At 45.7% G+C, this 27,086-nt stretch overlaps 2 protein-coding genes across 3 annotated transcripts in view; one reads left to right on the top strand and one right to left on the bottom strand.

Annotated features, from left to right (window-relative positions):
- The window catches only part of GHR (growth hormone receptor), a 399,721-nt gene that overhangs the window by 368,804 nt on the left and 3,831 nt on the right, over window positions 1–27,086 (bottom strand). The gene's annotated exons all lie outside the window — the stretch shown is intronic.
- The window catches only part of LOC122929566 (early nodulin-75-like), a 13,525-nt gene continuing 10,049 nt past the window's right edge, over window positions 23,611–27,086 (top strand). Inside the window, exons 1-2 of the mRNA XM_044283191.1 lie at window positions 23,611–24,108; window positions 24,192–24,630. Coding sequence (XP_044139126.1) covers window positions 23,611–24,108; window positions 24,192–24,630 — 937 coding nt within the window. The remainder of the gene's footprint in view (window positions 24,109–24,191; window positions 24,631–27,086) is intronic.

Below are 27,086 nucleotides of genomic sequence, written 5' to 3'. Positions count from 1 at the left end.
GACGGGGACATGCACTACTTTGATCCCTGATGGGGACCAAGCACGCCCATTGAAGTCTATGGGTCCGTGAAAATCACTTACACAACACGGATGGCATTCGTGATGTGTCCGTTTTTCACTGAAGACTCATAGGAGATTCTTTGGAAATACATTTTCAGCCTGAGCAACATTGTAATGCGTTTTGCACACGCGTGAGAAAAATCGCCATGTTTGGTACCCAAACCGGTACTTCTTCACAGAAGATCGGGCTTGGGATCGGTGTTCTGTAGATTGTATTATTTTCCCTTATAACATGGTTATAAGGGAAAATAATAGCCTTCTTAATACAGAATGCTTAGTTAACCACCTCCCGACCGCCTAACGCAGGGATGCGTCCTGCAGGCGGCCGGGTTATTCCTCCTAGATGCATCGATGCGTCATCTCGCGTAAACGCGCGCATACAACGACGCACACCTGGGAGTTGATCTACAGCCTGCCAGCAGCGATCATTCGCTGGCAGGCTGTAGATGTGATGTTTTTTTAACCCCAAAAAGGTATATTAGACGCTGTTTTGTTAACAGCATCTGATATACCTGCTACCTAGTCCTCTGGTGGTCCCTTTTTGCTTAGATCGACCACCAGAGGACACAGGCAGCTCTGTAAGTAGCACCAAGCACCACACTACACTACACTACCCCCCACCCTGTCACTTATTAACCCCTGATCACCCCATATAGACTCCCTGATCACCCCCCTGTAAGGCTCCATTCAGACGTCCGTATGTGTTTTGCCGATAATGTGCTTTCTGCATTTTGCGGATCCGCACATTGCCAGAACTATATAGAAAATGCCTTTTCTTGTCCGCAATTGCTGTTCTATAGGCTCTACAAAAAACGCAGTGTTCGCCCGATCTTGTGCGCACACTTGCGTTCAGTCCGCCCCACCGCAGTGACAGAATTTTTTTTTCTTCTGATCACTGCAAAAACACCGTAAAATCACTTTTGAGGGGCATGGCGAGTTCATAGATTATTATTTCTTTTGCCACAAGTTAGTGGAAATTTTTTCTTTTTTTTTCTTCTTAGGCTGCTTTCACACTAGCGTTCGGGTTTCCGTTCGTGAGCTCCGTTTGAAGGAGCTCACGAGCGGACCCGAACGCAGCCGTCCAGCCCTGATGCAGTCTGAATGGAGGCGGATCCGCTCAGACTGCATCAGTCTGGCGGCGTTCAGCCTCCGCTCCGCTCGCCTCCGCACGGACCGGCGGACAGCTGAACGCTGCTTGCAGCGTTCGGGTGTCCGCCTGGCCGTGCGGATCCGTCCAGACTTACAATGTAAGTCAATGGGGACGGATCCGTTTGAAGATGCCACAATGTGGCTCAATCTTCAAGCGGATCCGTCCCCCATTGACTTTACATTGAAAGTCTGGACGGATCCGTCCCAGGCTATTTTCACACTTAGCTTTTTTTAGCTAATATAATGCAGACGGATCCGTTCTGAACGGAGCCTCCGTCTGCATTATTATGGGCGGATCCGTTCAGAACGGATCCGCCCGAACGCTAGTGTGAAAGTAGCCTTACAAAGTCTCATATTCCACTAACTTGTGACAAAAAATTAAATCTTACATGAACTTACCATACCCCTCACGGAATCCAAATGCATAAAAATGCCCTGTGAAATCCTAAAGGTACTCATTGGAATTTGGGCCCCTTTGCGCATCTTGGCTGCAAAAAAGTATCACACATGTGGTATCGCCGTACTCAGGAGAAGTAGGGCAATGTGTTTTGGGGTGTATTTTTACATATACCCATGCTGGGTGAGCGAAATATCTCTGTAAATTGACAACTTTGTATAACATTTTTTAAAAAGTTGTCATTTACAGAGATATTTCTCTCACCCAGCATGGGTATATGTAAAAATACACCCCAAAACACATTGCCCTACTTCTCCTGAGTACGGCGATACCACATGTGTGACACTTTTTTGCAGCCTAGGTGGGCAAAGGGGCCCAAATTCCAATGAGTACTTTTAGGATTTCACAGGGCATGGTGAGGGACCATGTGATTGGATCATGTGATGTGATGTCACCACAGGTCCTTAGCCGGCAGCTCAACATTACAGAAGAAGACAGAGATCCGCAACTACGCGATCAAGTGGACTCGGTGAGTTTTTTTTATTTTTAACCCCTCCATCACTCGTTTACTTTGCATTCTGTATTCAGAATGCTATTATTCTCCCTTATAAGAGAAAATAATACAGATCGGGTCCCCAGCCCGATCGTCTCCTAGCAACCATGCGTGAAAATCGCACCGCATCCGCACTTGCTTGCGGATGCTTGCGATTTTCACGCGGCCCCATTCACTTCTATAGGTTCTGCGTTGCGTCAAAAACGCTGAATATAGAGCTTGCTGCAATTTTCACGTAACGCACAAGTGATGCGTGAAAATCACAGCTCATGTGCACAGCCCCATAGAAATGAATAGGTCCGGATTCAGTGCGGGTGCAATGCGTTCACCTCACGCATTGCACCCGCGCGGAATACTCGCCCATGTGAAAGGGGCCTAAAAGAAATACATTGCAAAAACACAGCCACCTTCATTAATGATTACTATAAAGGATGATGCAAACTGAAAACCCCTTTAAGTCTAAATCTAAGCTGTATGGAGCTTTACTCCCTTCCTGCTATCACTGTCAAAAGGAACGTTAAAAACATTAAATCTTTATTAGTATCTACATAAAATGAAATGAACAGGAAGAACAGGAATTAACCCTATTGACAACCATGTGAAAACCAAACTATCACCTACGGTCCCTAAGGGAGTATATATAGTGCCCTGAACAAGGAGACGTAATCCCTTGTCATTATATATAAGACCCCACATAGCTATTGTATAACACCCCTCAGTTAGCCAGAAAAACACACCGCATGTCACACATCAGCCTGTGCAAAAATCAATGTCTCCTGCCCCTTCTAAGGTTCCTTGGGAGGCAGGTAATGCACAGCCGTGTATTGCGGAGACGTACACTGTGGCTGTTAGGCCTCTTTCACACGACCGTATGGCTATTTCAGTGTTTTGTGGTCCGTTTTTCACTGATCCGTTGTTCAGTTTTTTGTTTCCGTTGTGTTTTCGTTTTGGTTTTTTCATTCCGTTTTTCCGTATGGCATATACAGTATACAGTAATTACATAGAACAAATTGGGCTGGGCATAACATTTTCAATAAATGGTTCCGCAAGAAAACGGAACGGATACGGAAGACATACGGAACGTGATTTGTGGTCAAATATAGGACATGCTCTATCTTTGCGCGGATCATTTTTTTAACCCCAAAAAGGTATATTAGACGCTGATATGCACGGAACGGAGATGGAATGGAAACACGTAAACGGAATACATACGGAGTACATTCTGTTTTTTTTTTTGCGGAACCATTGAAATGAATGGTTCCGCATAAGGAACGCAAAAAAAAAACGGCCCGCAAAACGGAAAAATAAACGGTAGTGTGAAAGAGGCCTTACTGAGGTCTTATATTGTAAGGAATAGAGGCTGTTAGAAAAAGCAGCCTTGTGGCACTTGGTTCGGCTCAAAGTGCAACTGCCCCTAACGCCTCTGTATGTGTTCACGCTACCTACTCAGCAGCCTTAATATGTACAGCGGCTACTGCGCCCTCACTTAAAAATCAGTGTGTCTGGCCATGTGCTTTAACCACCTCCCGACCGCATAACGCACGGATGCGTCCGGGAGGTGGTTGATTTATTCCTCCTGGACGCATCCGTGCGTCATCTCGCGAGACGCGAGATTTCGGTCACAGCCGGCCCGCGCATGCTCATCGCGGGCCGGCATTTCGTCAAGGAGCATTTCGTCAGCAACCTGCCAGTTAATGATCGCGGCTGGCAGGTTGCTGATTTAAAAAAAAAACAATGACAAGCCAGATAGCAGATCATATTTGTAAATATGATCTGTTATATGGCTGCCTGCACCTCTGCTGGTCCTTTTCGTCGGTTGGATCCAGCAGAGGAGCAGGCTTCACAGTGAGTACACCAAACACCTCATACTAGCCCCAGATCACCCCCCTGAACCCCAATTAACCCTTTGATCACCCCTTTGATCGCCCCTGTCAATCACTAGTGAAAGGAAAAAAGTGATCAGTGTAAACTGTCACTTTTTTTTCACTGGTATTGACCGTTAGGTTTTAGGTATAGTTTAGGCCCCTTGGTTAGGTAGTTTAGGGATCAGTTAGTGCCCAGCCCACCGCACCGCAGTCCGTTATTCGCTGATTAGCGTATCGCTAATCAGCATTTGTACTTTTATAGTATCTGGAAGTGATCAAAACTGATCACGGTCAGATCTATAATTGTATTAGTGTCACTTTAGTTCGCCCTCCACCCAAAACGCAGTGTTTGCCCGATCAGGCCTGATCGGTCGCCCACACGTGCGTTCACCCAATATTTTTTTTTATCACTGCACATTCTCTTTACACGCGCTGCGGCGATAAAAAAATCAGTTTTGATATTTTTTATCAACCGCAGCGGCCTCCGGTACTTCGCTAGCCTCCCCTTTGTAAGACAGGCTTGCTTTTTTTTCTTGGGTAGTCTCAGGGAATACCCCTAAATGTAGTTGCCCAAATGTCAAACAGGGGGTATTCTTCTGAAGAGGCCTACAGGCTTCTGACCCAGTCGGATGAGGAATGGGAACCCTCATCTGATGAATCCAGCGGGTCAGAATACGAACCTGTAGAAAGCAGTGGCTCTCTGACCCAAAGTTCGGACGAGGAGGCTGAGGTCCCTGATACCACCAGGCGTACCCGGCCCGTGTCGCTAGACCGCAGGTTGCGCAGGATCTGCTTCAAGAGCAGCAGAGTGGGGCTGCTGCTGTCGGATTACATGGTGAGGCATACACCAGCAGCGCAGCCCTTCCTGGACCTAGTACCAGCACTGCCGTAGAACATGGTGAAGTAGGGAGCACCAGAAGGGCAGTTGAAGCTGGTACGGTGGCACGTGCAGTAGTGACCCCGTCGCAGCCACCGCAAAGACGTGCCCGTAGAGCCCCTAGAATCCTTGAGGTGCTGGCAAACCCTGATTGGCAGTCCCCAACTTCAGCCGCACCTGTAGTTTTTCCTTTCACTGCCCAGTCTGGAGTTCGGGTTGAGACAGCTCAGATCGGTTCGGCCCTGGGATTTTTTGAGCTGTTCTTGACTGCGGAGCTCTTAGACTTAGTTGTGGCAGAAACAAACAGATATGCCACACAATTTATAACCGCCAACCCGGGAAGCTATTATGCCCAGCCTTTCCGGTGGAAACCAGTCCAAGTTTCCGAAATTAAATTTTTTTGGGGCCTTCTCCTCAACATGGGTCTAACTAAAAAGCATGAATTGCGGTCATATTGGTCCACGAACCCAATTCATCACATGCCCATGTTCTCTGCTGCTATGTCCAGGACACAATTTGAGACCATCCTGCGTTTCCTGCACTTTAGCGACAACACCGCCTCCCGTCCCAGAGGCCACCCCGCTTTTGACCGGCTCCACAAAATTCGGCCCCTCATAGACCATTTCAACCTGAAATTTGCAGATTTGTATAGCCCAGAGCAAAACATCTGCGTAGACGAGTCCCTGATACATTTTACCGGGTGCCTTGGCTTCAAACAATACATCCCAAGCAAGCGCGCCCGGTATGGGGTCAAATTGTATAAGCTCTGTGAAAGGGCCACAGGCTATACCCACAAATTTCGTGTCTATGAGGGAAAAGATCAGACCCTGGAGCCAGTCGGTTGCCCTGACTACCTGGGGAGCAGTGGGAAGATAGTCTGGGACTTGGTGTCACCCTTATTCGGCTAGGGGTACCATCTTTATGTGGACAATTTCTACACAAGTGTGGCCCTCTTTAGGCATTTGTTTCTAGAACGGATTGGCGCCTGTGGTACTGCGCGAACTAGTCGCGCGGGCTTCCCCCAACGGCTCGTTAGCACCCGTCTTGCAAGGTGGCAGAGGGCCGCACTGTGTAACGAAGAACTGCTCGCGGTGAAATGGAGAGACAAGCGTGACGTTTACATGCTCTCCTCCATTCACGCAGACACGACAATACAAATTGAGCGAGCAACCCGTGTCATTGAAAAGCCCCTCTCAGTCCACGACTATAACCTTCACATGGGAGGGGTGGACTTCAATGACCAGATGTTGTCTCCGTATTTAGTTTCCAGCAGAACCAGACGCTGGTATAAGAAGGTGTCTGTATATTTAATTCAATTGGCTCTGTATAATAGTTTTGTTCTCTACAGTAAGGCTTGGAGAACACGATCCTTCCTCAAATTTCAGGAAGAGATCATCGAGAACCTCCTGTACCCAGGAGGTTCCGTGGCCCCATCCACCAGTGTAGTTAGCCGTCTACACAAGCGACATTTCCCCAATGTCGTTGCTGGTACCTCAACCCAACCGTCACCCCGAAAAAGATGTCGTGTCTGTAGCAGGAGTGGAATAAGGCGTGACACCCGCTATTTCTGTCCTGACTGTCCTGACCACCCTGCCCTATGCTTAGGGGAGTGTTTCCGGAAGTACCACACACAGGTACACTATTAGCATAGGGATCATCTCACCAGGACAGGCACACAGGGCTATTAGGGCCCATTCACTCACAGCTGCTGCAAACCTCTCCTTTCACCTGGGACAAAGTGCATAACGCACTTCGCCACATCTTTGGGCGATTTGCGCTTTGCACATTAACCCATGGGGAAGGAGAGGTTTGTTCTATAAAGGTAAAAAAAAAAAAAAAAAAACACCAGTAAGCAAAAAGGTTAATGTTTAGTTCAAAAAGTTAAAGTTTATATGTTCTGTTCCAAAGTTAATAAAATTATTGCGTTGCGGCCTGGTTTTTTCTTTTTCTTTTTTTTTACCTTCCAGGTGGACCAACCGATCGACTAGCTGCAGCACTGATGTGCATTCTTACAGAAGCATTGCGCTGCTGTCAGATTACACGCAAGTCGGTGTATGCGGCGCTGCAAGACGAGATTTCTACTCTGCAGTAACAGATACGTTTGCCAAGGCATACGAGCTGAGGAGGAGGCGGCGTTCCTATGCTTTGGCAAACACTTTGTATACAAAAAATAAATAAAAAAATTCCCGGCAATGATTTATTCATCCACATCGATTGATGTGAATGGAGAAATCTGGTTTGCCAGGGCATACGAGCTAAGTGGGTATGGATGTTGGGTGGAGCTCCTATGTCCTGGCAGACGCCTTTCCCCTCTTTTTTTTTTTTTGGCAGAGATTTTTTCATCCACATTGATCGATGCGAATGAAGAAATCTGTGCCGTTCATTTTTTTCTTTCAGCCCAGAGGCTGAACGGAAAAAAAAATCTCATTACCTGTATGCTCAATATAAGGAGAATAGCAGAAACTCCTAATGCTGGCCATACATGTAATGATTGCGGAGACCCTCAAATGCCAGGGCAGTACAAACACCCCACAACTGACCCCATTTTGGAAAGAAGACACCCCAAGGTATTTGCTGAGGGGCATATTGAGTCCATGAAAGATTTACATTTTTGTCCCAAGTTAGCGGAAAGTGAGACTTTGTGAGAATAAAAAAAAATCTATTTCCGCTAACTTATGCCCAAAAAAATTTTTTTATGAACTCGCCATGCCCCTCATTGAATACCTTGGGGTGTCTTCTTTCCAAAGTGGGGTCACATGTGGGGTATTTATACTGCCCTGGCTTTTTAGGGGCCCTAAAGCGTGAGAAGAAGTCTGGGATCCAAATGTCTAAAAATGCCCTCCTAAAAGGAATTTGGGCACCTTTGAGCATCTAGGCTGCAAAAAAGTGTCACATATCTGGTATTGCCGTACTCAGGAGAAGTTGGGGAATGTATCTAGGCTGCAAAAAAGTGTCACACATGTGGTATCGCCGTACTCAGGAGAAGCTGGGGAATGTGTTTTGGGGTGTTATTTTACATATACCCATGCTGGGTGAGATAAATATCTTGGTCAAATGCCAAATTTGTATAAAAAAATTGGAAAAGTTGTCTTTTGCCAAGATATTTCTCTCACCCAGCATGGTTATATGTAAAATGACACCCCAAAACACATTCCCCAACTTCTCCTGAGTACGGCGATACCAGATGTGTGACACTTTTTTGCAGCCTAGGTGGGCAGTATAATATCTTGGTATTCCGTGAGGGGCATGGCGAGTTCCTAAAATTTTTTATTTTTTGTCGCAAGTTAGTTGAATATGAGACTTTATAAGGAAAAAAAAAAATAATCATTTTCCGCTAACTTGTGACAAAAAATAAAAAATTCTAGGAACTCACCATGCCCCTCACGGAATACCTTGGGGTGTCTTCTTTCCAAAATGGGGTCACTTGTGGCGTAGTTATACTGCCCTGGCAATTTAGGGGCCAATCAAAATCTGTAAAAAATGACCGGTGAAATCCGAAAGGTGCACTTTGGAATATGTGCCCCTTTGCCCACCTAGGCTGCAAAAAAGTGTCACATATCTGGTATTGCCGTACTCAGGAGAAGTTGGGGAATGTGTTTTGGCATGTCATTTTACATATAACCATGCTGGGTGAGAGAAATATCTTGGCAAATGACAACTTTTAAAAAAAATTTATACAAAGTTGGCATTTGACCAAGATATTTATCTCACCCAGCATGGGTATATGTAAAATGACACCCCAAAGCACATTCCCCAACTTCTCCTGAGTACGGCGATACCAGATGTGTGACACTTTTTTGCAGCCAAGGTGGGCAAAGGGGCACACATTCCAAAGTGCACTTTCGGATTTTGCAGGCCATTTTTTACAGATTTTGATTGCAAACTACTTCTCACACATTTGGGCCCCTAAATTGCCAGGGCAGTATAACTACCCCACAAGTGACCCCATTTTGGAAAGAAGACACCCCAAGGTATTCCGTGAGGGGCACGGCGAGTTCCTAGAATTTATTTTTATTTTTTGTCGCAAGTTAGTGGAATATGAGACTTTGTAAGAAAAAAAGAAATATATAAAAAAACAACATTTTCCGCTAACTTGTGACAAAAAATAAAAAGTTATATGAACTCACTATGCCCATCAGCGAATACCTTAGGGTGTCTACTTTCCGAAATGGGGTCATTTGTGGGGTTTTTCTACTGTTTGGGCATTGTAGAACCCCAGGAAACATGACAGGTGCTCAGAAAGTCAGAGCTGCTTCAAAAAGCGGAAATTCACATTTTTGTACCATAGTTTGTAAATGCTATAACTTTTACCCAAACCATTTTTTTTTTTTTTTGCCCAAACATTTTTTTTTAATCAAAGACATGTAGAACAATAAATTTAGCGAAAAATTTATATATGGATGTATATATATATATTTTTTGCTAAATTTTACAGCTGAAAGTGAAAAATGTCATTGTTTTGCAAAAAAATAGTTACATTTTGATTAATAACAAAAAAAGTAAAAATGTCAGCAGCAATAAAATACCACCAAATGAAAGCTCTATTAGTGAGAAGAAAAGGAGGTAAAATTCATTTGGGTGGTAAGTTGCATGACCGAGCGATAAACGGTGAAAGGAGTGTAGTGCCGAAGTGTAAAAAGTGGCCTGGTCATTAAGGGGGTTTTAGCTAGCGGGGTTGAAGTGGTTAAACTTCACCCCAATCTACGCACTGCGTGTTTCACCATGTTGTTCATCAGGAGCGGTGGGTATTTAGCACTAACAGACAATACACAACATAGAACGCCGTCTGCTTCTTGTGACGAGGAGGCGGCTCCGGCGCTAGAAACGCCGTGACGCGGGCGCCAAGATGCGTGATCGAAATAGAGGAGACCCCTCCCCTCTCCACGATCAAACCCCTGAACCAATGAATAGGAAGGCAGGAGGCACGAGTACCGCAAAGAACCGCCGCCCCCTCCGCTGATTCACTTTCTGAAGTGATCGTAACTAAGGCTAAATTCACACCTGTGTTCAGTGCGGATCCGTCTTGCATCTGCACAGATGGATCCGCACCGATAATGCAAACGCTTGTATCCGTTCAGAATGGATCAGTTTGCATTATTCTTTCAAATAAAAGTCAAAAGTCAAAATGGATTCGTACTGACTTAGGCTACTTTCACACTAGCGTTCGATCGGATCCGTTCTGAACGGATCCGATCATAATAATGCAGACGGAGGCTCCGTTCAGAACGGATCCGTCTGCATTATTTTAGCATATAACAGCTAAGTGTGAAAATAACCTCGTACGGATCCGTCCAGACTTTCAATGTAAAGTCAATGGGGGACGGATCCGCCTGAAGATTGAGCCATATTGTGGCATCTTCAAACGGATCCGTCCCCATTGACTTACATTGTAAGTCTGGACGGATCCGCACGCCTCCGCACGGCCAGGCGGACACCCGAACGCTGCAAGCAGCGTTCAGCTGTCCGCCTGTCCGTGCGGAGGCGAGCGGAGCAGAGGCTGAACGCCGCCAGACTGATGCAGTCTGAGCAGATCCGCATCCATTCAGACTGCATCAGGGCTGGACGGCTGCGTTCGGGTCCGCTCGTGAGCCCCTTCAAACGGAGCTCACGAGCGGACAGCCGAACGCTAGTGTGAAAGTAGCCTTACATTGAAAGTCAATGGAGGACAGATCCGTTTTCAATTGCCCCATATTGTGTCAGTGAAAAACATTGTAAGTCAGGACGGATCCGTTTGGCTCCACATTGTCAGGCGGGGACCAAAACGCTGCAAGCAGGCCATTAATAATAATTTTTCAATGCTGTGTATGATGCCCTCCTTTATGTGTAATAAAGGGTGTATTGTAGTGCTGGTTCCTTGTAATTTTTGGCAGCCCTTTCACTTAGTGCATAGGCTTTATGAGTGTAGGAGTCCCACTACCTGAACAATTGTACCACAATGTGAATGAGGCCCTCCTTTATGTGATATACAGGTTGTATCGGAGTGCCTCTTCCTTGTAATTTTTGGCAGCACTTGCACTTTATATACAAGTAAATATACAGGAAAGAATGTTTCCTAACAATTTTTCCTCTAAAATCGATTTATCTTCAGGTTTAGGCCTCATGCACACGACAGTTTGTGTGCATGAGACCTTATGCGTATTATAGTCAGTCTATAAAGGTGGCGTACTACTCGGACAACATAATTCCGAGCAGCGACCTGGGAGTCCAAGATGCATCCAGACATCCTCCCCATGCTGTTCCCGAACCCTTTCGGTGGTGGTTCCGTCAATTTCTGCGCTTTTGCTATGAACCAGACACCCTCCCCTCTTCAGAGCAGCAGGGGTGCCTGGTTTAATGCTCGGGTTCTCCCATTGTTCTCTGTAGAGCACCCGAGCACTTTGGTGCTCGATCAACACTATTCTTTACCATGACAATGTGCAAAAAATGACAGTCAAATGCCAGATACCCCCTTTCTCTTTTTCCCTGTGTTCTCTGTATTGTAAAAAAAAATGTTTCCCTCTAATGACCGTATATAAGTAGGGGTCATTTGGGGTCTTTTTTTGTACCCCTTATTTATCATTTTTCCCTAGCCATCACTGTTACTTTGGCAGTAAATCTATGCTGGTAGCGCTATTAGGCTACTTTCACACTTGCGGCAGTGTGATCCGGCGGCCAGTTCCGTCGTCGGAACTGGCCGCCGGATCCGCCGATCTGCCGCTGACTGAAAGCATTTGTGAGACGGATCCGGAGGCGGATCCGTCTCACAAATGCATTGCAAGGACGGATCCGTCTCTCCGCTTGTCATGCGGACAGACGGATCCGTCTTGTACATTTTTTCACATTTTTGCCGATCTGCGCATGCGCATGCCAGAACGACGGATCCGGCATTCCGGTATTCTGAATGCCGGATCCGGCGCTAATACATTGCTATGGGAAAAAACGCCGGCGTTCAGGCATGTATTCAGTTTTTTTGGCCGGAGAGAAAACCGTAGCATGCTGCGGTTTTCTCTTTTGCCTGATCAGTCAAAACGACTGAACTGAAGACATCCTGATGCAAACTGAACGGATTACTCTCCATTCAGAATGCATGGGGATAAAACTGATCAGTTTTTTTCCGGTATAGAGCCCCTGTGACGGAACTCTATGCCGGAAAAGAAAAAAGCAAGTGTGAAAGTACCCTTAGTTCCTATTCTTGTACATTGCATCAGTCTAGAACGCTCATTGATCATAATGATGTTTTTGCTACATTTGTGTCAGGTTTAATCCCCAGGCACAGTGAGTGATTTGACACGAACGATCACTTCAGAAAGTGAATCAGCGGAGGGTGCAGTGGTTCTTTGCGGTACCCGCACCTCCTGCCTTCCTATTCGTTGGTTCAGGGGTTTGATCGTGGAGAGGGGAGGGGTCTCCTCTAGATCACACATCTCGGCGCCCACGTCACAGCGTTTCTAGCGCCGGAGCCGCCGCCTCATCACAAGAAGCAGACGGCGTTCTATGTTGTGTATTGTCTGTTAGTGCTAAATACCCACCGCTCCTGATGAACCACATGGTGAAACACGTAGAGCGTAGGTTGGGGTAAAGTTTACAGCACATGGCCAGACACACAGATTTTTTTTAAGTGAGGGCGCAGTAGCCGCTGTAAATATTAAGGCTGCTGAGTAGGTAGCGTGAACAAGTACAGAGGCGTTAGGGGCAGTTGCACTTTGAGCCGAACCAAGTGCCACAAGGCTGCCTTTTCTAACAGCCTCTATTCCTTACAATGTAACATCTCAGTAACAGCCACAGTGTACGTCTCCGCAATACACGGCTGTGCATTACCTGCCTCCCAAGGAACCTTAGAAGGGGCAGGAGACATTGATTTTTGCACAGGCTGATGTGTGACATGCAGTGTGTTTTTCTGGCTAACTGAGGGGTGTTATACAATAGCTATGTGGGGTCTTATATATAATTACAAGGGATTACGTCTCCTTGTTCAGGGCACTATATATACTCCCTTAGGGACCGTAGGTAATAGTTTGGTTTTCACATGGTTGTAAATAGGGTTACTTCCTGTTCATTTCATTTTATGTAGATACTAATAAAGATTTAATGTTTTTAATGTTCCTTTTGACAGCGATAGTAAGTTCTAGGGAGGGGTGGGATGTAAACGATATTACTATTTTGTGCAGTGAGTTGTTTTACTCCCTTCCTGGCACATTCACAGAACCTCGTCATCCTCTACTAGGCCGCAGCTGAAGCCATGACAGTGGAGCTCTGCTGTCATAAATAAATGAACCCTCATGAGGGTCTCGAATTGAAAGACATTATGGATGATACCTAATGAGTAGTGTTGAGTGAAGTGAAGCACCAGAATTAGTCTGACGTTTAGGGAAACTTCGATTCTAAATGAAACCAAATTTCCTTGTGCTTCGTGGTGATAAATTTGTCTTCCTAAAATGGTGGCTGCACGTGTTAGAAAGTGAAATGTAGTGTAGAGGAGACAAGTCCCGCAACGTGCGATCACCCTCAATGCCGAGCAGCCAGCCTACTCGAAGGTAGCCATCCTCTGATGCAGGGGCGTAGCTAAAGGCTCATGGGCCCTGGTGCAAGAGTTTACCTTGGGCCCCCCATCCCTCATTGCTTTGTGGCCAGGGGCAGGGAAGCACATTGCCTTCCTGCTGCCTGAGGCAAAAATTTTAACTGCACCCCCAACCATGCCAAATTCTTGACCTAACCCCTTTCCTCCAGCCAGAGGTGTAACTTGACCAGCATGCACCTTCTATAAAACAGGTGTCTTCTCATGTGGTACAAGGGTCTTTGGGGTCCCTCAGGCTCCTGGGCCCGGTAGCGACTGCTACCTCTGCACCCCCTATAGCTACGCCCCTGTTCTGATGTCACAGCTGGGCAGAGCCGTATAAAACCCTGATCCTGCTGGATTGCTGCCATTTTCCTGCGGGCTGAGCATAGGGAGAGATGTGACAAGACGCACATGCACTAGGGCCGGTGTTGCTGCAAACTGTTAATTAACAGAGTGTAGAACAATATTGGAGAGGGAGACTGCAGGGAGAGCGTAGAAGACCGCTGAACTACAGACTCTGATACAATTTATCGCCATGTATGCCTTATTTATAGTGATTCGCAGCAAATCAAATTTCTTGTTGAACTTTGACGAAGCTGCCAAATCAAATTTTTCTAAATTTTAGCTGATCTCTATTAATGAGTAGTGATTAGAAACTGATAGAGACAACACCATACATCACATCATCCACATCAATTCTCCACTCATGTCAGCAGGGTCTCGTAATTGCACGACAAATAGCGAGACCATGAAGTAAACAATCCTAATGTATCTTCCACACATAATAACCTTGGTGCAAAACAAAACTGTTTGGACATGTCTGCATAACTCATGTCGAGTTTCTATGTGTTCTACAGCGTCCATAACGTGTCCTACTCCAAACCCAAATCTCGAAAGATCTTTCGGTAAGGTGGGAGACTACCAATATGGACACCAGCTCAACATAAGTTTTCATTTATTGTATGTGAAATATGCCTTTTTCTTCAGTAATACACAATTCTCACAAATTCTGAAAAATTACTTAAGGGATGTCAATCCTCAGACGTTACCATGCTGTTATGGAAGTGGATTTGGAGCTGCTGTGCCACTGTACAGATCTGACTTGAAGCTTTTCCTAATTCTCAAGTAATACTGTTCTAAGTAGCCGTACTTGGTCTTCACCATTTAATCCCTATATATGGATTTGGACTCCGCTGCATGGGAGATACAAGACCTCTACCCTATGGAGTAGTCTCTGTTCAGTGGCTGTAGATCCATATAGGTCAAGAGATACCAGTGTGGAGCACCAATAATGTAAAGAGTATCAGGGCAGGCAGAATATGTTCAATCCGGTAATCAGGACAAAGGTTAGGGTGGGCAGAACAAGGGTCAATACGAGAGTTAGGCAGAGGTCGGGTAGCAAATGGTTAAATCCAGTAATCAGGCAGAGGGCAGGAGCTCAGAATGTACAGATGTAGCAGAATTAAAGGAACTCTGATAACACGTCAGTGTCATCTTGTGACAAAAGCCATTGAAAACCATTGACACCCGGGACCCCTGCCGATCAGCTGTTTGAGAAGGCAGCGGCGCTCCAGCAGCAGGTAAACAGTGAGAAGGCCGCGGTGCTGGTGGAGCGCCGCTGCCTTCTCAAACAGCTGATTGGCGGGGTCCCGGGTGTCAGACCCCCGCCGATCAGAAGCTGATGATCTATACAGAGGTAAGATCATCAGTTTAAACAAAGTGCAAAACCCCTTTAAGGCCGAGTTCACACTTCAGTTATTTGATCAGTTATTTCCATCAGTTATCAGAGCCAAAACCAGTAGTGAAGCCGACTCATAGATAAGGTATAATGGAAAGATATGCACCTGTTCTGTGTTTTTGACCTGCACCTGGTTTTGACTCCCAATAAATGATGGAAATAACTGACCATATAACTGAAGTGTGAACACAGTAACCATTCTTTTTAGCTCTGCTACGACTGTAGTATAGCACATCTTCGAAGAAAACTTGCAAGCTAGAAAAACTATTGCTCAGGCACCCCACCACAGGACAAGGTACCTTAAATACTCCAGGAAACCATTGGCTGAACAGTTTAGTATGCGTGTGCTGGCCCTTTAAGAACCAGAGGAAGTGCGTGCCCCTATGGGTAGGCAGACACACTGCAGGCCTAGAGCAGACTCCAGACCAGTGTGTGGTGGAAAGAGCAGTGAGAAGACAAAGGCATGAACCACTGGACCCCCCGACATCACACACACATTTTTATTTTGCTTTGCCCAATCATATGCCCTTGAAAACACATAGCAGTGCCAGTCATGGTGGGAAGTTACAGTCATGGGGGGAAGATTTATCAAGACCAGAGCGCTTTCTGTTCTGGTCTTGATGTCTCCTGCGCTGCTGGACCATGCGCCTAATTTACGATGAGGCGCAGGCCTGGTCATAAATTAGACACGTCCTCTGGCAGTCCATGCGCCTAAACAGAAATCTATGGCAGCTCTGCGCTACCGTAGATGTCGTCTGGCTTCATTAGCACTAGAAAACTGCCATAAATGAAGATAAATTTGTTGCGGCGGCTGGTCGCGCCCCCTTCCCCACCTTTTGGAAGGGCTGCGTAAAAAAAGCCAATTGCAACTAGTTTTAAAAAAGTTGCATATAAAAAATCTTTAATGCCACTTTTCTGGGGCAAACGCAATGATAAATCTCCCCCATTGTGTTCACATTAGCATCACAGCCACAAGGCCCCCCCTTTAAAGTGCAAGCCCTTTTTCTTAGCTGCTCAGTACAGGATCCACTGCCATATCTCTCCAGGCAAGGTGACCATGTATTGGGTAAAAAAAAATGGAGCCCCGGCACTTTCTAAAGGCTGCAAAATTTGAGTTAGTGGAGCTTCTGGAATTTCAGCCAGAGCCCCGCCATGAGAATCCGTCCTATAGCTGCAGGCAGGAAGCTATAGCAATGAGAAAGCATTTTATCACATACGGCACATTTTTGCATCCTTGCCAAAGAAAAGTTTATACATTGACTATGTTATTTTTTTGTGGGGTGCTGACACAGGCCGATGATATCAGCCTGAAAAGAAATGACAGGCAAACCTGAGATTTTACACCTGAACTGGGATTATACGGACACCTATAGGTGAGATGTGGCAAAATGCATAGCCTATGAGCTTGTGCCCCGTGCCTGTTCTGCGGACAGCAAATAGCGTTCCGGCACCATCTGTGTGCATGCTGTTGCTGTTGACTTGAACTTGAATCCGCAAGAGACGGTCCACACCGTAAAAATATAGGACATGTTTTATTTTTTTACGGTGCGGAGGCACGGACAGAAATCCCACGGAAGCGATTCGTAATGCTTCCGCGGGCTTCCAATCCGTGCATCCACTCCGTATCTTGAGGATTGAGGACCCATTCAAGTCAATGGGTCCGCATCCGTGATACGGAGAGCACACGGCCAGTGCCTGTACACTGCGGACGTACTGTTTGCGGTCTGCAATACGGGCAAGGGGCACGCACGCCTATTTCTGTAGAAGCACTGGTGATGTGTATTGCTTTTTCCTGCGTCAGTCATTGGCCACGTGTGACGAGGCTCAGTTCCACATGAGCTCCAAGAGTCTTAGGATCCTGGGTAAGAATAACGTGAAATTCACTAGAACGTCAGCACTAACACGACTGGCAATCCAAACAGAAAAGCTTTGTGCTTAGAGAAAACACAAGACGTCTCAGAGAAACTCTGCAACCTGTCAGATAGATTTCAAGATAAGTGCAACTGGAAAAAACCGACCCTCAATCTCGACAGTCTTCACTTCAGTGTAAAAAAAACAACAACAACAAAAAACACTCCTCTAGGAGAAGTGCGTTCAGATGTGTTCAAAGATAGAGCGGTCTACAAGGTCAGCTGTTCTGGAAGAGCTTACACCAAGCAGTGAACGTCTAAGCCAAGATCTAGCTACCAACATATGCATTCAGGGGCTCATTTACTAACAAATTCACAGATTTCTGACGCAGGTTGCAGTGCAACGGTAAGGCTACTTTCACATCTGCGTTTTTGCTGGATCCGTCAATAATACAACCGTCTGCATCCGTTCAGAAAGGATCCGGTTGTACTATATCCAAAATGAACAAGACGGATCAACCACTAAAACCACTGTAAGTCAATGGGGGAACGGATCAGTTTTTTTTTTGTTTCTGAAGAAAATTGATCCGTCTCCATTGACTTGCGTTGTTTCACAACGGATCCGTCTTGTTCAGTATTCCATGCCGCACACAGCGATGTAGCGTTTTTGTGTCTGATGCCCTCCGTTCAAGTCTGTTCAGCTTTGTCCCCATTTAAAAATGAATGGGGAGAAAACTGAAGCTTTTTTTTTGCGGTTTTGAGATCCCGTGACTGATTGCAAACTGCAAATTTGAAAGTAGCTTAATTTGCGCCACAAAGGTTTTTTTTCCCCCGCTCACATCAAGTCTTAAAATAGCGGCGTGGATAGGGAGGGGGAGGGCCTGCAGGCCCGTCTCATTTATCATTTTCTACCCCTCTTTTAGGTGTAGAAAATGGACTAAATTTAGGCCAGCAAGGAAGGTGGAGAAGATTTAGACCAGCGGTGAATGCGCCAAAGCTATGTAGAGGCCGGCGCGCTCTTTATAACTTCGGCGGATCCACCGCCAGCGCATGTGCTTATTAAGACCAGCATCTTAATAAATGACCCCCTCAGACTTCTATTATCCTGGAGGGACATAAAGCGAGGACCTGCACACACTGCTAGATTAGCTCTCTGTTCACACTGCAGTTCTCTATTATCACTGATTCCCTCCACGGGTGGGAAAGATTCAATTAAAGGGAAGCTGTAAATGGGGACCTGGATTCGGGTTGCGCCATGACTACTGCAGTGTCCATTTGCTGGGAAAAAAGGGAAAAAACACCTGCGAATGTAGAGTAACGCCAGAGTCACAATCGCCTGATAGATGCCAAAAGACTGTCTTCTGTTGTGCCACTGTATGTTGGTATATTATTCTTTTTCAACTTCAACTTTCTGTATCATTGCATATAGAAGCAATCAGTAAAAGAAAAGAAAAATGTGATATAATTTTTTTTTTTAACATGGAAGCTTATTGGTTACATATAGCACTGTTGACCTATACAGTAGCATCCATTGACGGTATATGCAGTCCTCCCGACATAAGCCTCAGTCACACGTCATTGTTTTGGTCAGTGATTTCCATCAGTGATTGTGAGCCAAAGCCAGGAGTGAAACCTCCACACACATAAGGTACAGGGAGTGCAGAATTATTAGGCAAATGAGTATTTTGACCACATCATCCTCTTTATGCATGTTGTCTTACTCCAAGCTGTATAGGCTCGAAAGCCTACTACCAATTAAGCATATTAGGTGATGTGCATCTCTGTAATGAGAAGGGGTGTGGTCTAATGACATCAACACCCTATATCAGGTGTGCATAATTATTAGGCAACTTCCTTTCCTTTGGCAAAATGGGTCAAAAGAAGGACTTGAGAGGCTCAGAAAAGTCAAAAATAGTGAGATATCTTGCAGAGGGATGCAGCACTCTTAAAATTGCAAAGCTTCTGAAGCGTGATCATCGAACAATCAAGCGTTTCATTCAAAATAGTCAACAGGGTCGCAAGAAGCGTGTGGAAAAACCAAGGCGCAAAATAACTGCCCATGAACTGAGAAAAGTCAAGCGTGCAGCTGCCAAGATGCCACTTGCCACCAGTTTGGCCATATTTCAGAGCTGCAACATCACTGGAGTGCCCAAAAGCACAAGGTGTGCAATACTCAGAGACATGGCCAAGGTAAGAAAGGCTGAAAGACGACCACCACTGAACAAGACACACAAGCTGAAATGTCAAGACTGGGCCAAGAAATATCTCAAGACTGATTTTTCTAAGGTTTTATGGACTGATGAAATGAGAGTGAGTCTTGATGGGCCAGATGGATGGGCCCGTGGCTGGATTGGTAAAGGGCAGAGAGCTCCAGTCCGACTCAGACGCCAGCAAGGTGGAGGTGGAGTACTGGTTTGGGCTGGTATCATCAAAGATGAGCTTGTGGGGCCTTTTCAGGTTGAGGATGGAGTCAAGCTCAACTCCCAGTCCTACTGCCAGTTTCTGGAAGACACCTTCTTCAAGCAGTGGTACAGGAAGAAGTCTGCATCCTTCAAGAAAAACATGATTTTCATGCAGGACAATGCTCCATCACACGCGTCCAAGTACTCCACAGCGTGGCTGGCAAGAAAGGGTATAAAAGAAGAAAATCTAATGACATGGCCTCCTTGTTCACCTGATCTGAACCCCATTGAGAACCTGTGGTCCATCATCAAATGTGAGATTTACAAGGAGGGAAAACAGTACACCTCTCTGAACAGTGTCTGGGAGGCTGTGGTTGCTGCTGCACGCAATGTGGATGGTGAACAGATCAAAACACTGACAGAATCCATGGATGGCAGGCTTTTGAGTGTCCTTGCAAAGAAAGGTGGCTATATTGGTCACTGATTTGTTTTTGTTTTGTTTTTGAATGTCAGAAATGTATATTTGTGAATGTTGAGATGTTATATTGGTTTCACTGGTAAAAATAAATAATTGAAATGGGTATATATTTGTTTTTTGTTAAGTTGCCTAATAATTATGTACAGTAATAGTCACCTGCACACACAGATATCCCCCTAAAATAGCTAAAACTAAAACCAAACTAAAAACTACTTCCAAAAATATTCAGCTTTGATATTAATGAGTTTTTTGGGTTAATTGAGAACATGGTTGCTGTTCAATAATAAAATTAATCCTCAAAAATACAACTTGCCTAATAATTCTGCACTCCCTGTATAAGGGAAAGATCTGCGCTCGTTCTGTGTTTAGAGCTGCACTTGGTTTTGGCTCAAAATCACTGATGGAAATCGCTGACCGAACACTGATGTGTGAGTGAGGCTATATACAGATGTGTCCAACTTTACTTTTCGCTCTAATTTAGTTAAGGGAGCTGTGCTATGACATATATTCCACATTTTTTAAACCAGCACCCGAACCTGAATAATTTTGTAATTGCATGTAATGTATAGCCACTCAGCTACTCAATAAAACGTACTGTACAGCGCCACCTGTTTCCTTATTTCATGTCCACCTCATTGAGGGGGTTGCACGCGCTCAGTTTAAATCTTCAGCTGCCACCATCTTCAGTTAGAAGCTGTAGCAGTTACAGAGAAAGATCTGCAGCAGAAAGGGTACAACCTCTGACGTGTGATAGGTAGAGAGCTGCAGCAGAAAGGGCACACCCCCTGACTTGTGGCAGGTAGAGAGCTGCAGCAGAAAGGGCACACCCCCTGACTTGTGACAGGTAGAGAGCTGCAGCTGAAAGGGCACACCCCCTGACTTGTGATAGGTAGAGAGCTGCAGCAGAAAGGGTACACCCCCTGACTTGTGACAGGTAGAGAGCTGCAGCAGAAAGGGTACACCCCCTGAGAAAGGACTGGGCTGCTAGCCTAAAATAAGTCTAGCAGAACAATTGGAGCAAGTAATGTGGAGATCTCTGGATCCATGTGAGGTACAGGGCTGGTTCTAGCTTTGTTAGAAAGAGATTGTCATGTCCTATATCATGTCTGATCTTCATTTTTTACATCACTCATGGCATAACCCCTTTAAAGACTTCAATTAATTATAAAGCAAATTTAATACTATATTGTGACCTGCAAGCAAAACATTTGAAAGGCTGCAATTAATATCTCAACCACTAGGTGGTCACACATAAACAAATATAGGAAAGACATCTTGTGACACAGTATCACAAAATCGTGTTTTTTGTTGTTTGTTTTTTTAAAAGCTGGTCATCTTGTACTACATATCTCAGGATAGGTTGAGTCGAAAGCGAAGGTAATGAAGGACACATCTGTCCTACAGTAATCTGGCTCCCTGCAGAGCTGATCAGGAGAACAATTCTGTGCAGATTCTGTCCTAATAGGATTCAAGGACTATGGAAGAGCACGGCCTCTGTACAGTCGTGGCCAAAAGTTTTGAGAATTACATAAATATTGGAAATTGGAAAAGTTGCTGGTTAAGTTTTTATAATAGCAATTTGCATATACTCCAGAATGTTATGAAGAGTGATCAGATGAATTTCATAGTCCTTCTTTGCCATGAAAATTAACTTAATCCCCCAAAAAACTTTCTACTGCATTTCATTGCTGTCATTAAAGGACCTGCTGAGATCATTTCAGTAATCATCTTGTTAACTCAGGTGAGAATGTTGACGAGCACAAGGCTGGAAATCATTATGTCAGGCTGATTGGGTTAAATGGCAGACATGACCTGTTAAAAGGAGGGTGATGCTTGAAATCATTGTTCTTCCATTGTTAACCATGGTGACCTGCAAAGAAACGCGTGCAGCCATCATTGTGTTGCATAAAAATGGCTTCACAGGCAAGTATATTGTGGCTACTAAGATTGCACCTCAATCAACAATTTATACAATCATCAAGAACTTCAAGGATAGTGGTACAATTCTTGTTAAGAAGGCTTCAGGGCGTCCAAGAAAGTCCAGCAAGCGCTAGGATAGTCTCCTAAAGAGGATTCAGCTGCGGGATTGGAGTGCCACCAGTGCAGAGCTTGCTCAGGAATGGCAGCAGGCAGGTGTGAGCGCATCTGCACGCACAGTGAGGCGAAGACTTTTGGAGATGGCCTGGTATCAAGAAGGGCAGCAAAGAAGCCACTTCTCTCAACAAAAAACATCAGGGACATATTGATCTTCTGCAGAAAATATGGTGAATGGACTGCTGAGGACTGGGGCAAAGTCATATTCTCCGATGAAGCCTCTTTCCGATTGTTTGGGGCATCAGGAAAAAGGCTTGTCCGGAGAAGAAAAGGTGAGCACTACCATCAGTCCTGTGTCATGCCAACAGTAAAGCATCCTGAGACCATTCATGTGTGGGGTTGCTTCTCATCCAAGGGAGTGGGCTCACTCACAATTTTGCCCAAAAACACAGCCATGAATAAAGAATGGTACCAAAACACCCTCCAACAGCAACTTCTTCCAACAATCCAACAACAGTTTGGTGAAGAACAATGCATTTTCCAGCACGATGGAGCACTGTGCCATAAGGCAAAAGTGATAACTAAGTGGCTCGGGGATCAAAACGTTGACATTTTGGGTCCATGGCCTGGAAACTCCCCAGATCTTAATCCCATTGAGAACTTGTGGTTAGTGTTGAGCGAACTTGTGTTTTAAGTTCGGCGTCTAAAGTTCGAGTTCAGGTTATCGAAGTATCCCGTTATGGATTCTAAATTCCGTTATGGTCCGTGGTAGCGGAATCCATAACCCGAACTTTAGACACCGAACTTAAAACACAAGTTCGCTCAACACTACTTGTGGTCAATCCTCAAGAGGCGGGTGGACAAACAAAAACCCACTAATTCTGACAAACTCCAAGAAGTGATTATGAAAGAATGGGTTGCTATCAGTCAGGAATTGGCCCAGAAGTTGATTGAGAGCATGCCCAGTCAAATTGCAGAGGTCCTGAAAAAGAAGGGCCAACACTGCAAATACTGACTCTTTGCATAAATGTCATGTAATTGTCGATAAAAGCCTTTGAAACGTATGAAGTGCGTGTAATTATATTTGACTACATCACAGAAACAACTAAAACAAAGATCTAAAAGCAGTTTAGCAGCAAACTTTGTGAAAACTAATATTTGTGTCATTCTCAAAACTTTTGGCCACGACTGTACACACAGTATAACATGAAAATGTTTTGCTATCAAATGGCTTGTAAGTACCCACTGCAGTGAAGCCTGTATTCACACTACAGTAAGAGCATCTGTCATCGCTTAGTACATAAGCCAAAACCAGCAAGGTGAACGTACACAGCACATAGAGGCAGGAAGACAGGGAAAGTTTACTCGCCCACATCAGGCTAATTAGCTCTACATTGTATGTAATTCTCACATGTGAATTCTCAGCTAAACGAAAAACACGAGTCATACTCCATCAGCCGCTTAGAAGAAAAGCGCTTTCCATGAGAGCATAAGAATTCCTGCGGATATACATTCTTCAGCTGTAACATATGATTCATCCATTTCTAATGCCCTTTTCTATAGGTTTGCTCCAAAAGGATTCAATGACTGATACATTTCATCACAGGCGAATACACTCAGCAGTATTCTTCCTAGGGGTGGGCTCTTCCTGTGCACAGCTCTCTACACCAGATGGCTCCTCCTGTGCACACCTCTCTACACCAGATGGCTCCTCCTGTGCACAGCTCTCTACACCAGATGGCTCCTCCTGTGCACAGCTCTCTACACCAGATGGCTCCTCCTGTGCACAGCTCTCTACACCAGATGGCTCCTCCTGTGCACAGCTCTCTACTCCAGATGGCTCCTCCTGTGCACAGCTCTCTACACCAGATGGCTCCTCCTGTGCACAGCTCTCTACACCAGATGGCTCCTCCTGTGCACAGCTCTCTACACCAGATGGCTCCTCCTGTGCACAGCTCTCTACACCAGATGGCTCCTCCTGTGCACAGCTCTCTACACCAGATGGCTCCTCCTGTGCACAGCTCTCTACACCAGATGGCTCCTACTGTGCACAGCTCTCTACACCAGAAGGCTCCTACTGTGCACAGCTCTCTACACCAGATGGCTCCTCCTGTGCACAGCTCTCTACTCCAGATGGCTCCTCCTGTGCACAGCTCTCTACTCCAGATGGTTCCTCCTGTGCACAGCTCTCTACACCAGATGGCTCCTCCTGTGCACAGCTCTCTACACCAGATGACTCCTCCTGTGCACAGCTCTCTACACCAGATGGCTCCTCCTGTGCACAGCTCTCTACACAGATGGCTCCTCCTGTGCACAGCTCTCTACACCAGATGGCTCCTCCTGTGCACAGCTCTCTACACCAGATGGCTCCTCCTGTGCACAGCTCTCTACACCAGATGGCTCCTCCTGTGCACAGCTCTCTACACCAGATGGCTCCTCCTGTGCACAGCTCTCTACACCAGATGGCTCCTCCTGTGCACAGCTCTCTACACCAGATGGCTCCTCCTGTGCACAGCTCTCTACACCAGATGGCTCCTCCTGTGCACAGCTCTCTACACCAGATGGCTCCTCCTGTGCACAGCTCTCTACACCAGATGGCTCCTCCTGTGCACAGCTCTCTACACCAGATGGCTCCTCCTGTGCACAGCTCTCTACACCAGATGGCTGGTTCTCGCAGCTTACCGTACATTGGTATGCTCCTAGGCTACGTGATCAATGAACAAGTAGTCACTCGGTCTAGGAAAAGCAGAGAGAAGGACGTGGTGCTCAAAGGAGCGTCAATGCCTTCTCAAAACAGCGGATCGGGTGTCGGACCCCCACCCATCAGACACTGATGACCTATCCAGAGGATAGGTCATCGGTAAAAAAATCTCAGAAAACCCATTGCAACACATTGACCTGTCACCTCTTCAGACACGTCAGTTTTAGCAACTACTTGCATTTCCCTTGTAATGACAGTTCTGGGACTCTATGCTGCGCCATTCTGAATGGATAAGGATCTGCTCAGAATGCATCAGTTTGCCTCCATTCAGTCATCATGCCGCTCTGGGACGGACACCAAAATACTTCCTGCAGTGTTTTCTGTCCGCCTGGCGAAGCGGAGCCAAACGGATCCGTCCCCCTATTGACTTTCAATGATGTTCAAGACGGATCCGTCATGGCTATAGAAGACATAATACAACCGGATACATTCATGACGGATGCATGTAGTTGTATTATTGTAACAGAAGTGTTTTTACAGATCCGTGACGGATCCGCAAAAAACACTAATGTGTAATTTCTAAATTCTAGAAGGAATAATAGAGGAACAGCATAGCATAGAGTTATAAGAATAGATGCCCCAGAATTGTTATTACATGGGGAATGCAGACATGACAAGAGAGGTGACCGGTCTGGTTTAAAATAAACCTGTCGGAAACTTCAAGCCACTACTGTGACCTTATGGCTTCTCGGAGAAAACATTATTTAACATATTACATTTCTATACATAAATACATTTAAAAGCACCTAAATCCCATAAACTAATGCTACAGCCATCATAACCGTCATAATGATGGCAGAAGCCGGATAACTGAAGACGAAAGACCTGAGAGACGGATTTACCGAGTCCTGGTCCTAATATGATGATTGTATTTGATTCTGAAAATAATGTTTGCACGCGGTGATGTCTTTAAACAATGAGACCCATTTCCCATAGGCCATAGATTGGAGTTTACCGTTCATTCCTAGGGTGGTGAAATAATTCACAGCAATGGCAGTCCTGTGTGATGCCACGAATGTACGTGGCAGTAAAAATTTAGATCTAGACTTAGTAAGGGCACTTTCACACTTGCAGCAGAGGATTCCGGCAGGCAGTTCCGTCGCCAGCAATCCGGACACAAACTGAAGGCATCTGTCAGACAGATCCGGATGCGGATCCGTCTGACAAATGCATTGAAATACCAGATACATCTCTGAGGTGTCATCCAGAAAAACGGATCCGGTATTATTTTTTTCTGCATTTTTAGAGGTCTGCGCAGACTGGAAAGCCGGATCCGTTTTGCCGGAACACTTAATGACGGATTCAGCACTAATACACTTCAATGGAAATTAATGCCGGATCCGGCACGTGTTCAGTATTTTTGGCTGGAGAGAAAACTGCAGCATGCTGCGGTATTTTCTCCGTACAAAAAACGTAAGAGGGACTGAATTGATGTATTCTGAATGGATTGCTCTCTATTCAGAATGCATTAGGATAAAACTGACCAGTTTTGAGCTCCTGTGACAGAACTCATTACTGGAAAAGAAAAACGCTAGTGTGAAAGTACCCGAAGGGTGTATTATGCTCTAACTGCACCTCGACTGCTACGTGCGGGAACACCCTGACTTCCCAAACTGCTGGCCCCTGCAGCTGCCATTAACAATCAATTTGAAAACCACGCCGATTTGCATTAAAACTACATTGTTGAAGTTTCAGACACCATAATGACTGATACTTGAAACCTCAGCTTAAAGGGGGAATCCATTGCGGGTGACGCCAGGGAGGCTTGTCCATGTCACTGTCTGTCACTGTCTAGGGAGGCCCGTCCATGTCACTGTCATTGTCGCTGCTTCCCCCCGACACCGGATGTTTTCATCTGCACACGTGGACAAGCAGCAGCGGTGGTGCGGGGGAGCAAGGTAAGTAGAATCGGTGTGAGGGGCCCGGGCATATGGGGGACATTTTTTAGTCCCGGATAACTCCTTTAAATCTGTCCCTCCCCAGCCGGGAGGACCTGTGCAGAAATCTACTGGTCCCTGCCACTCAGTGCCAGCTCCCTTGCTCTTCTTGTCCCCATCTGTCAATTTTCTGAAGGATGGGGTAACTTGCACTGCTGCACCCAATCACTGGCCTCAACATTGATGCTACCCATGTACACATTACTGCAGAGGCCAGTCATTGGCTGCAGTGGCGCGCCTGACCTCTGTCTGTGCAAGTAGTTGACAGAAGGGAACCAGAACTCCAGTGAAGAGAGCCAGGGAGACAGTGGAGCTGTGAGGGCCATGCGAGTGTGAATTTCTCCACAGATCCTCCTGGCTGGAGGGCAGATAAAAAAAAAATGCTGGACGACCCAGGTGTATCCCATAAGTGTCTAAGCCACAAACACATAATCTGCTCATCAACACAA

Source organism: Bufo gargarizans, chromosome 1 (assembly GCF_014858855.1).
Source record: "Bufo gargarizans isolate SCDJY-AF-19 chromosome 1, ASM1485885v1, whole genome shotgun sequence".
Lineage (NCBI taxonomy): Eukaryota > Metazoa > Chordata > Amphibia > Anura > Bufonidae > Bufo > Bufo gargarizans.
The sequence above is the reverse complement of the archived record's forward strand: the minus strand, read 5'-3'. Positions and strand labels throughout refer to the sequence as shown.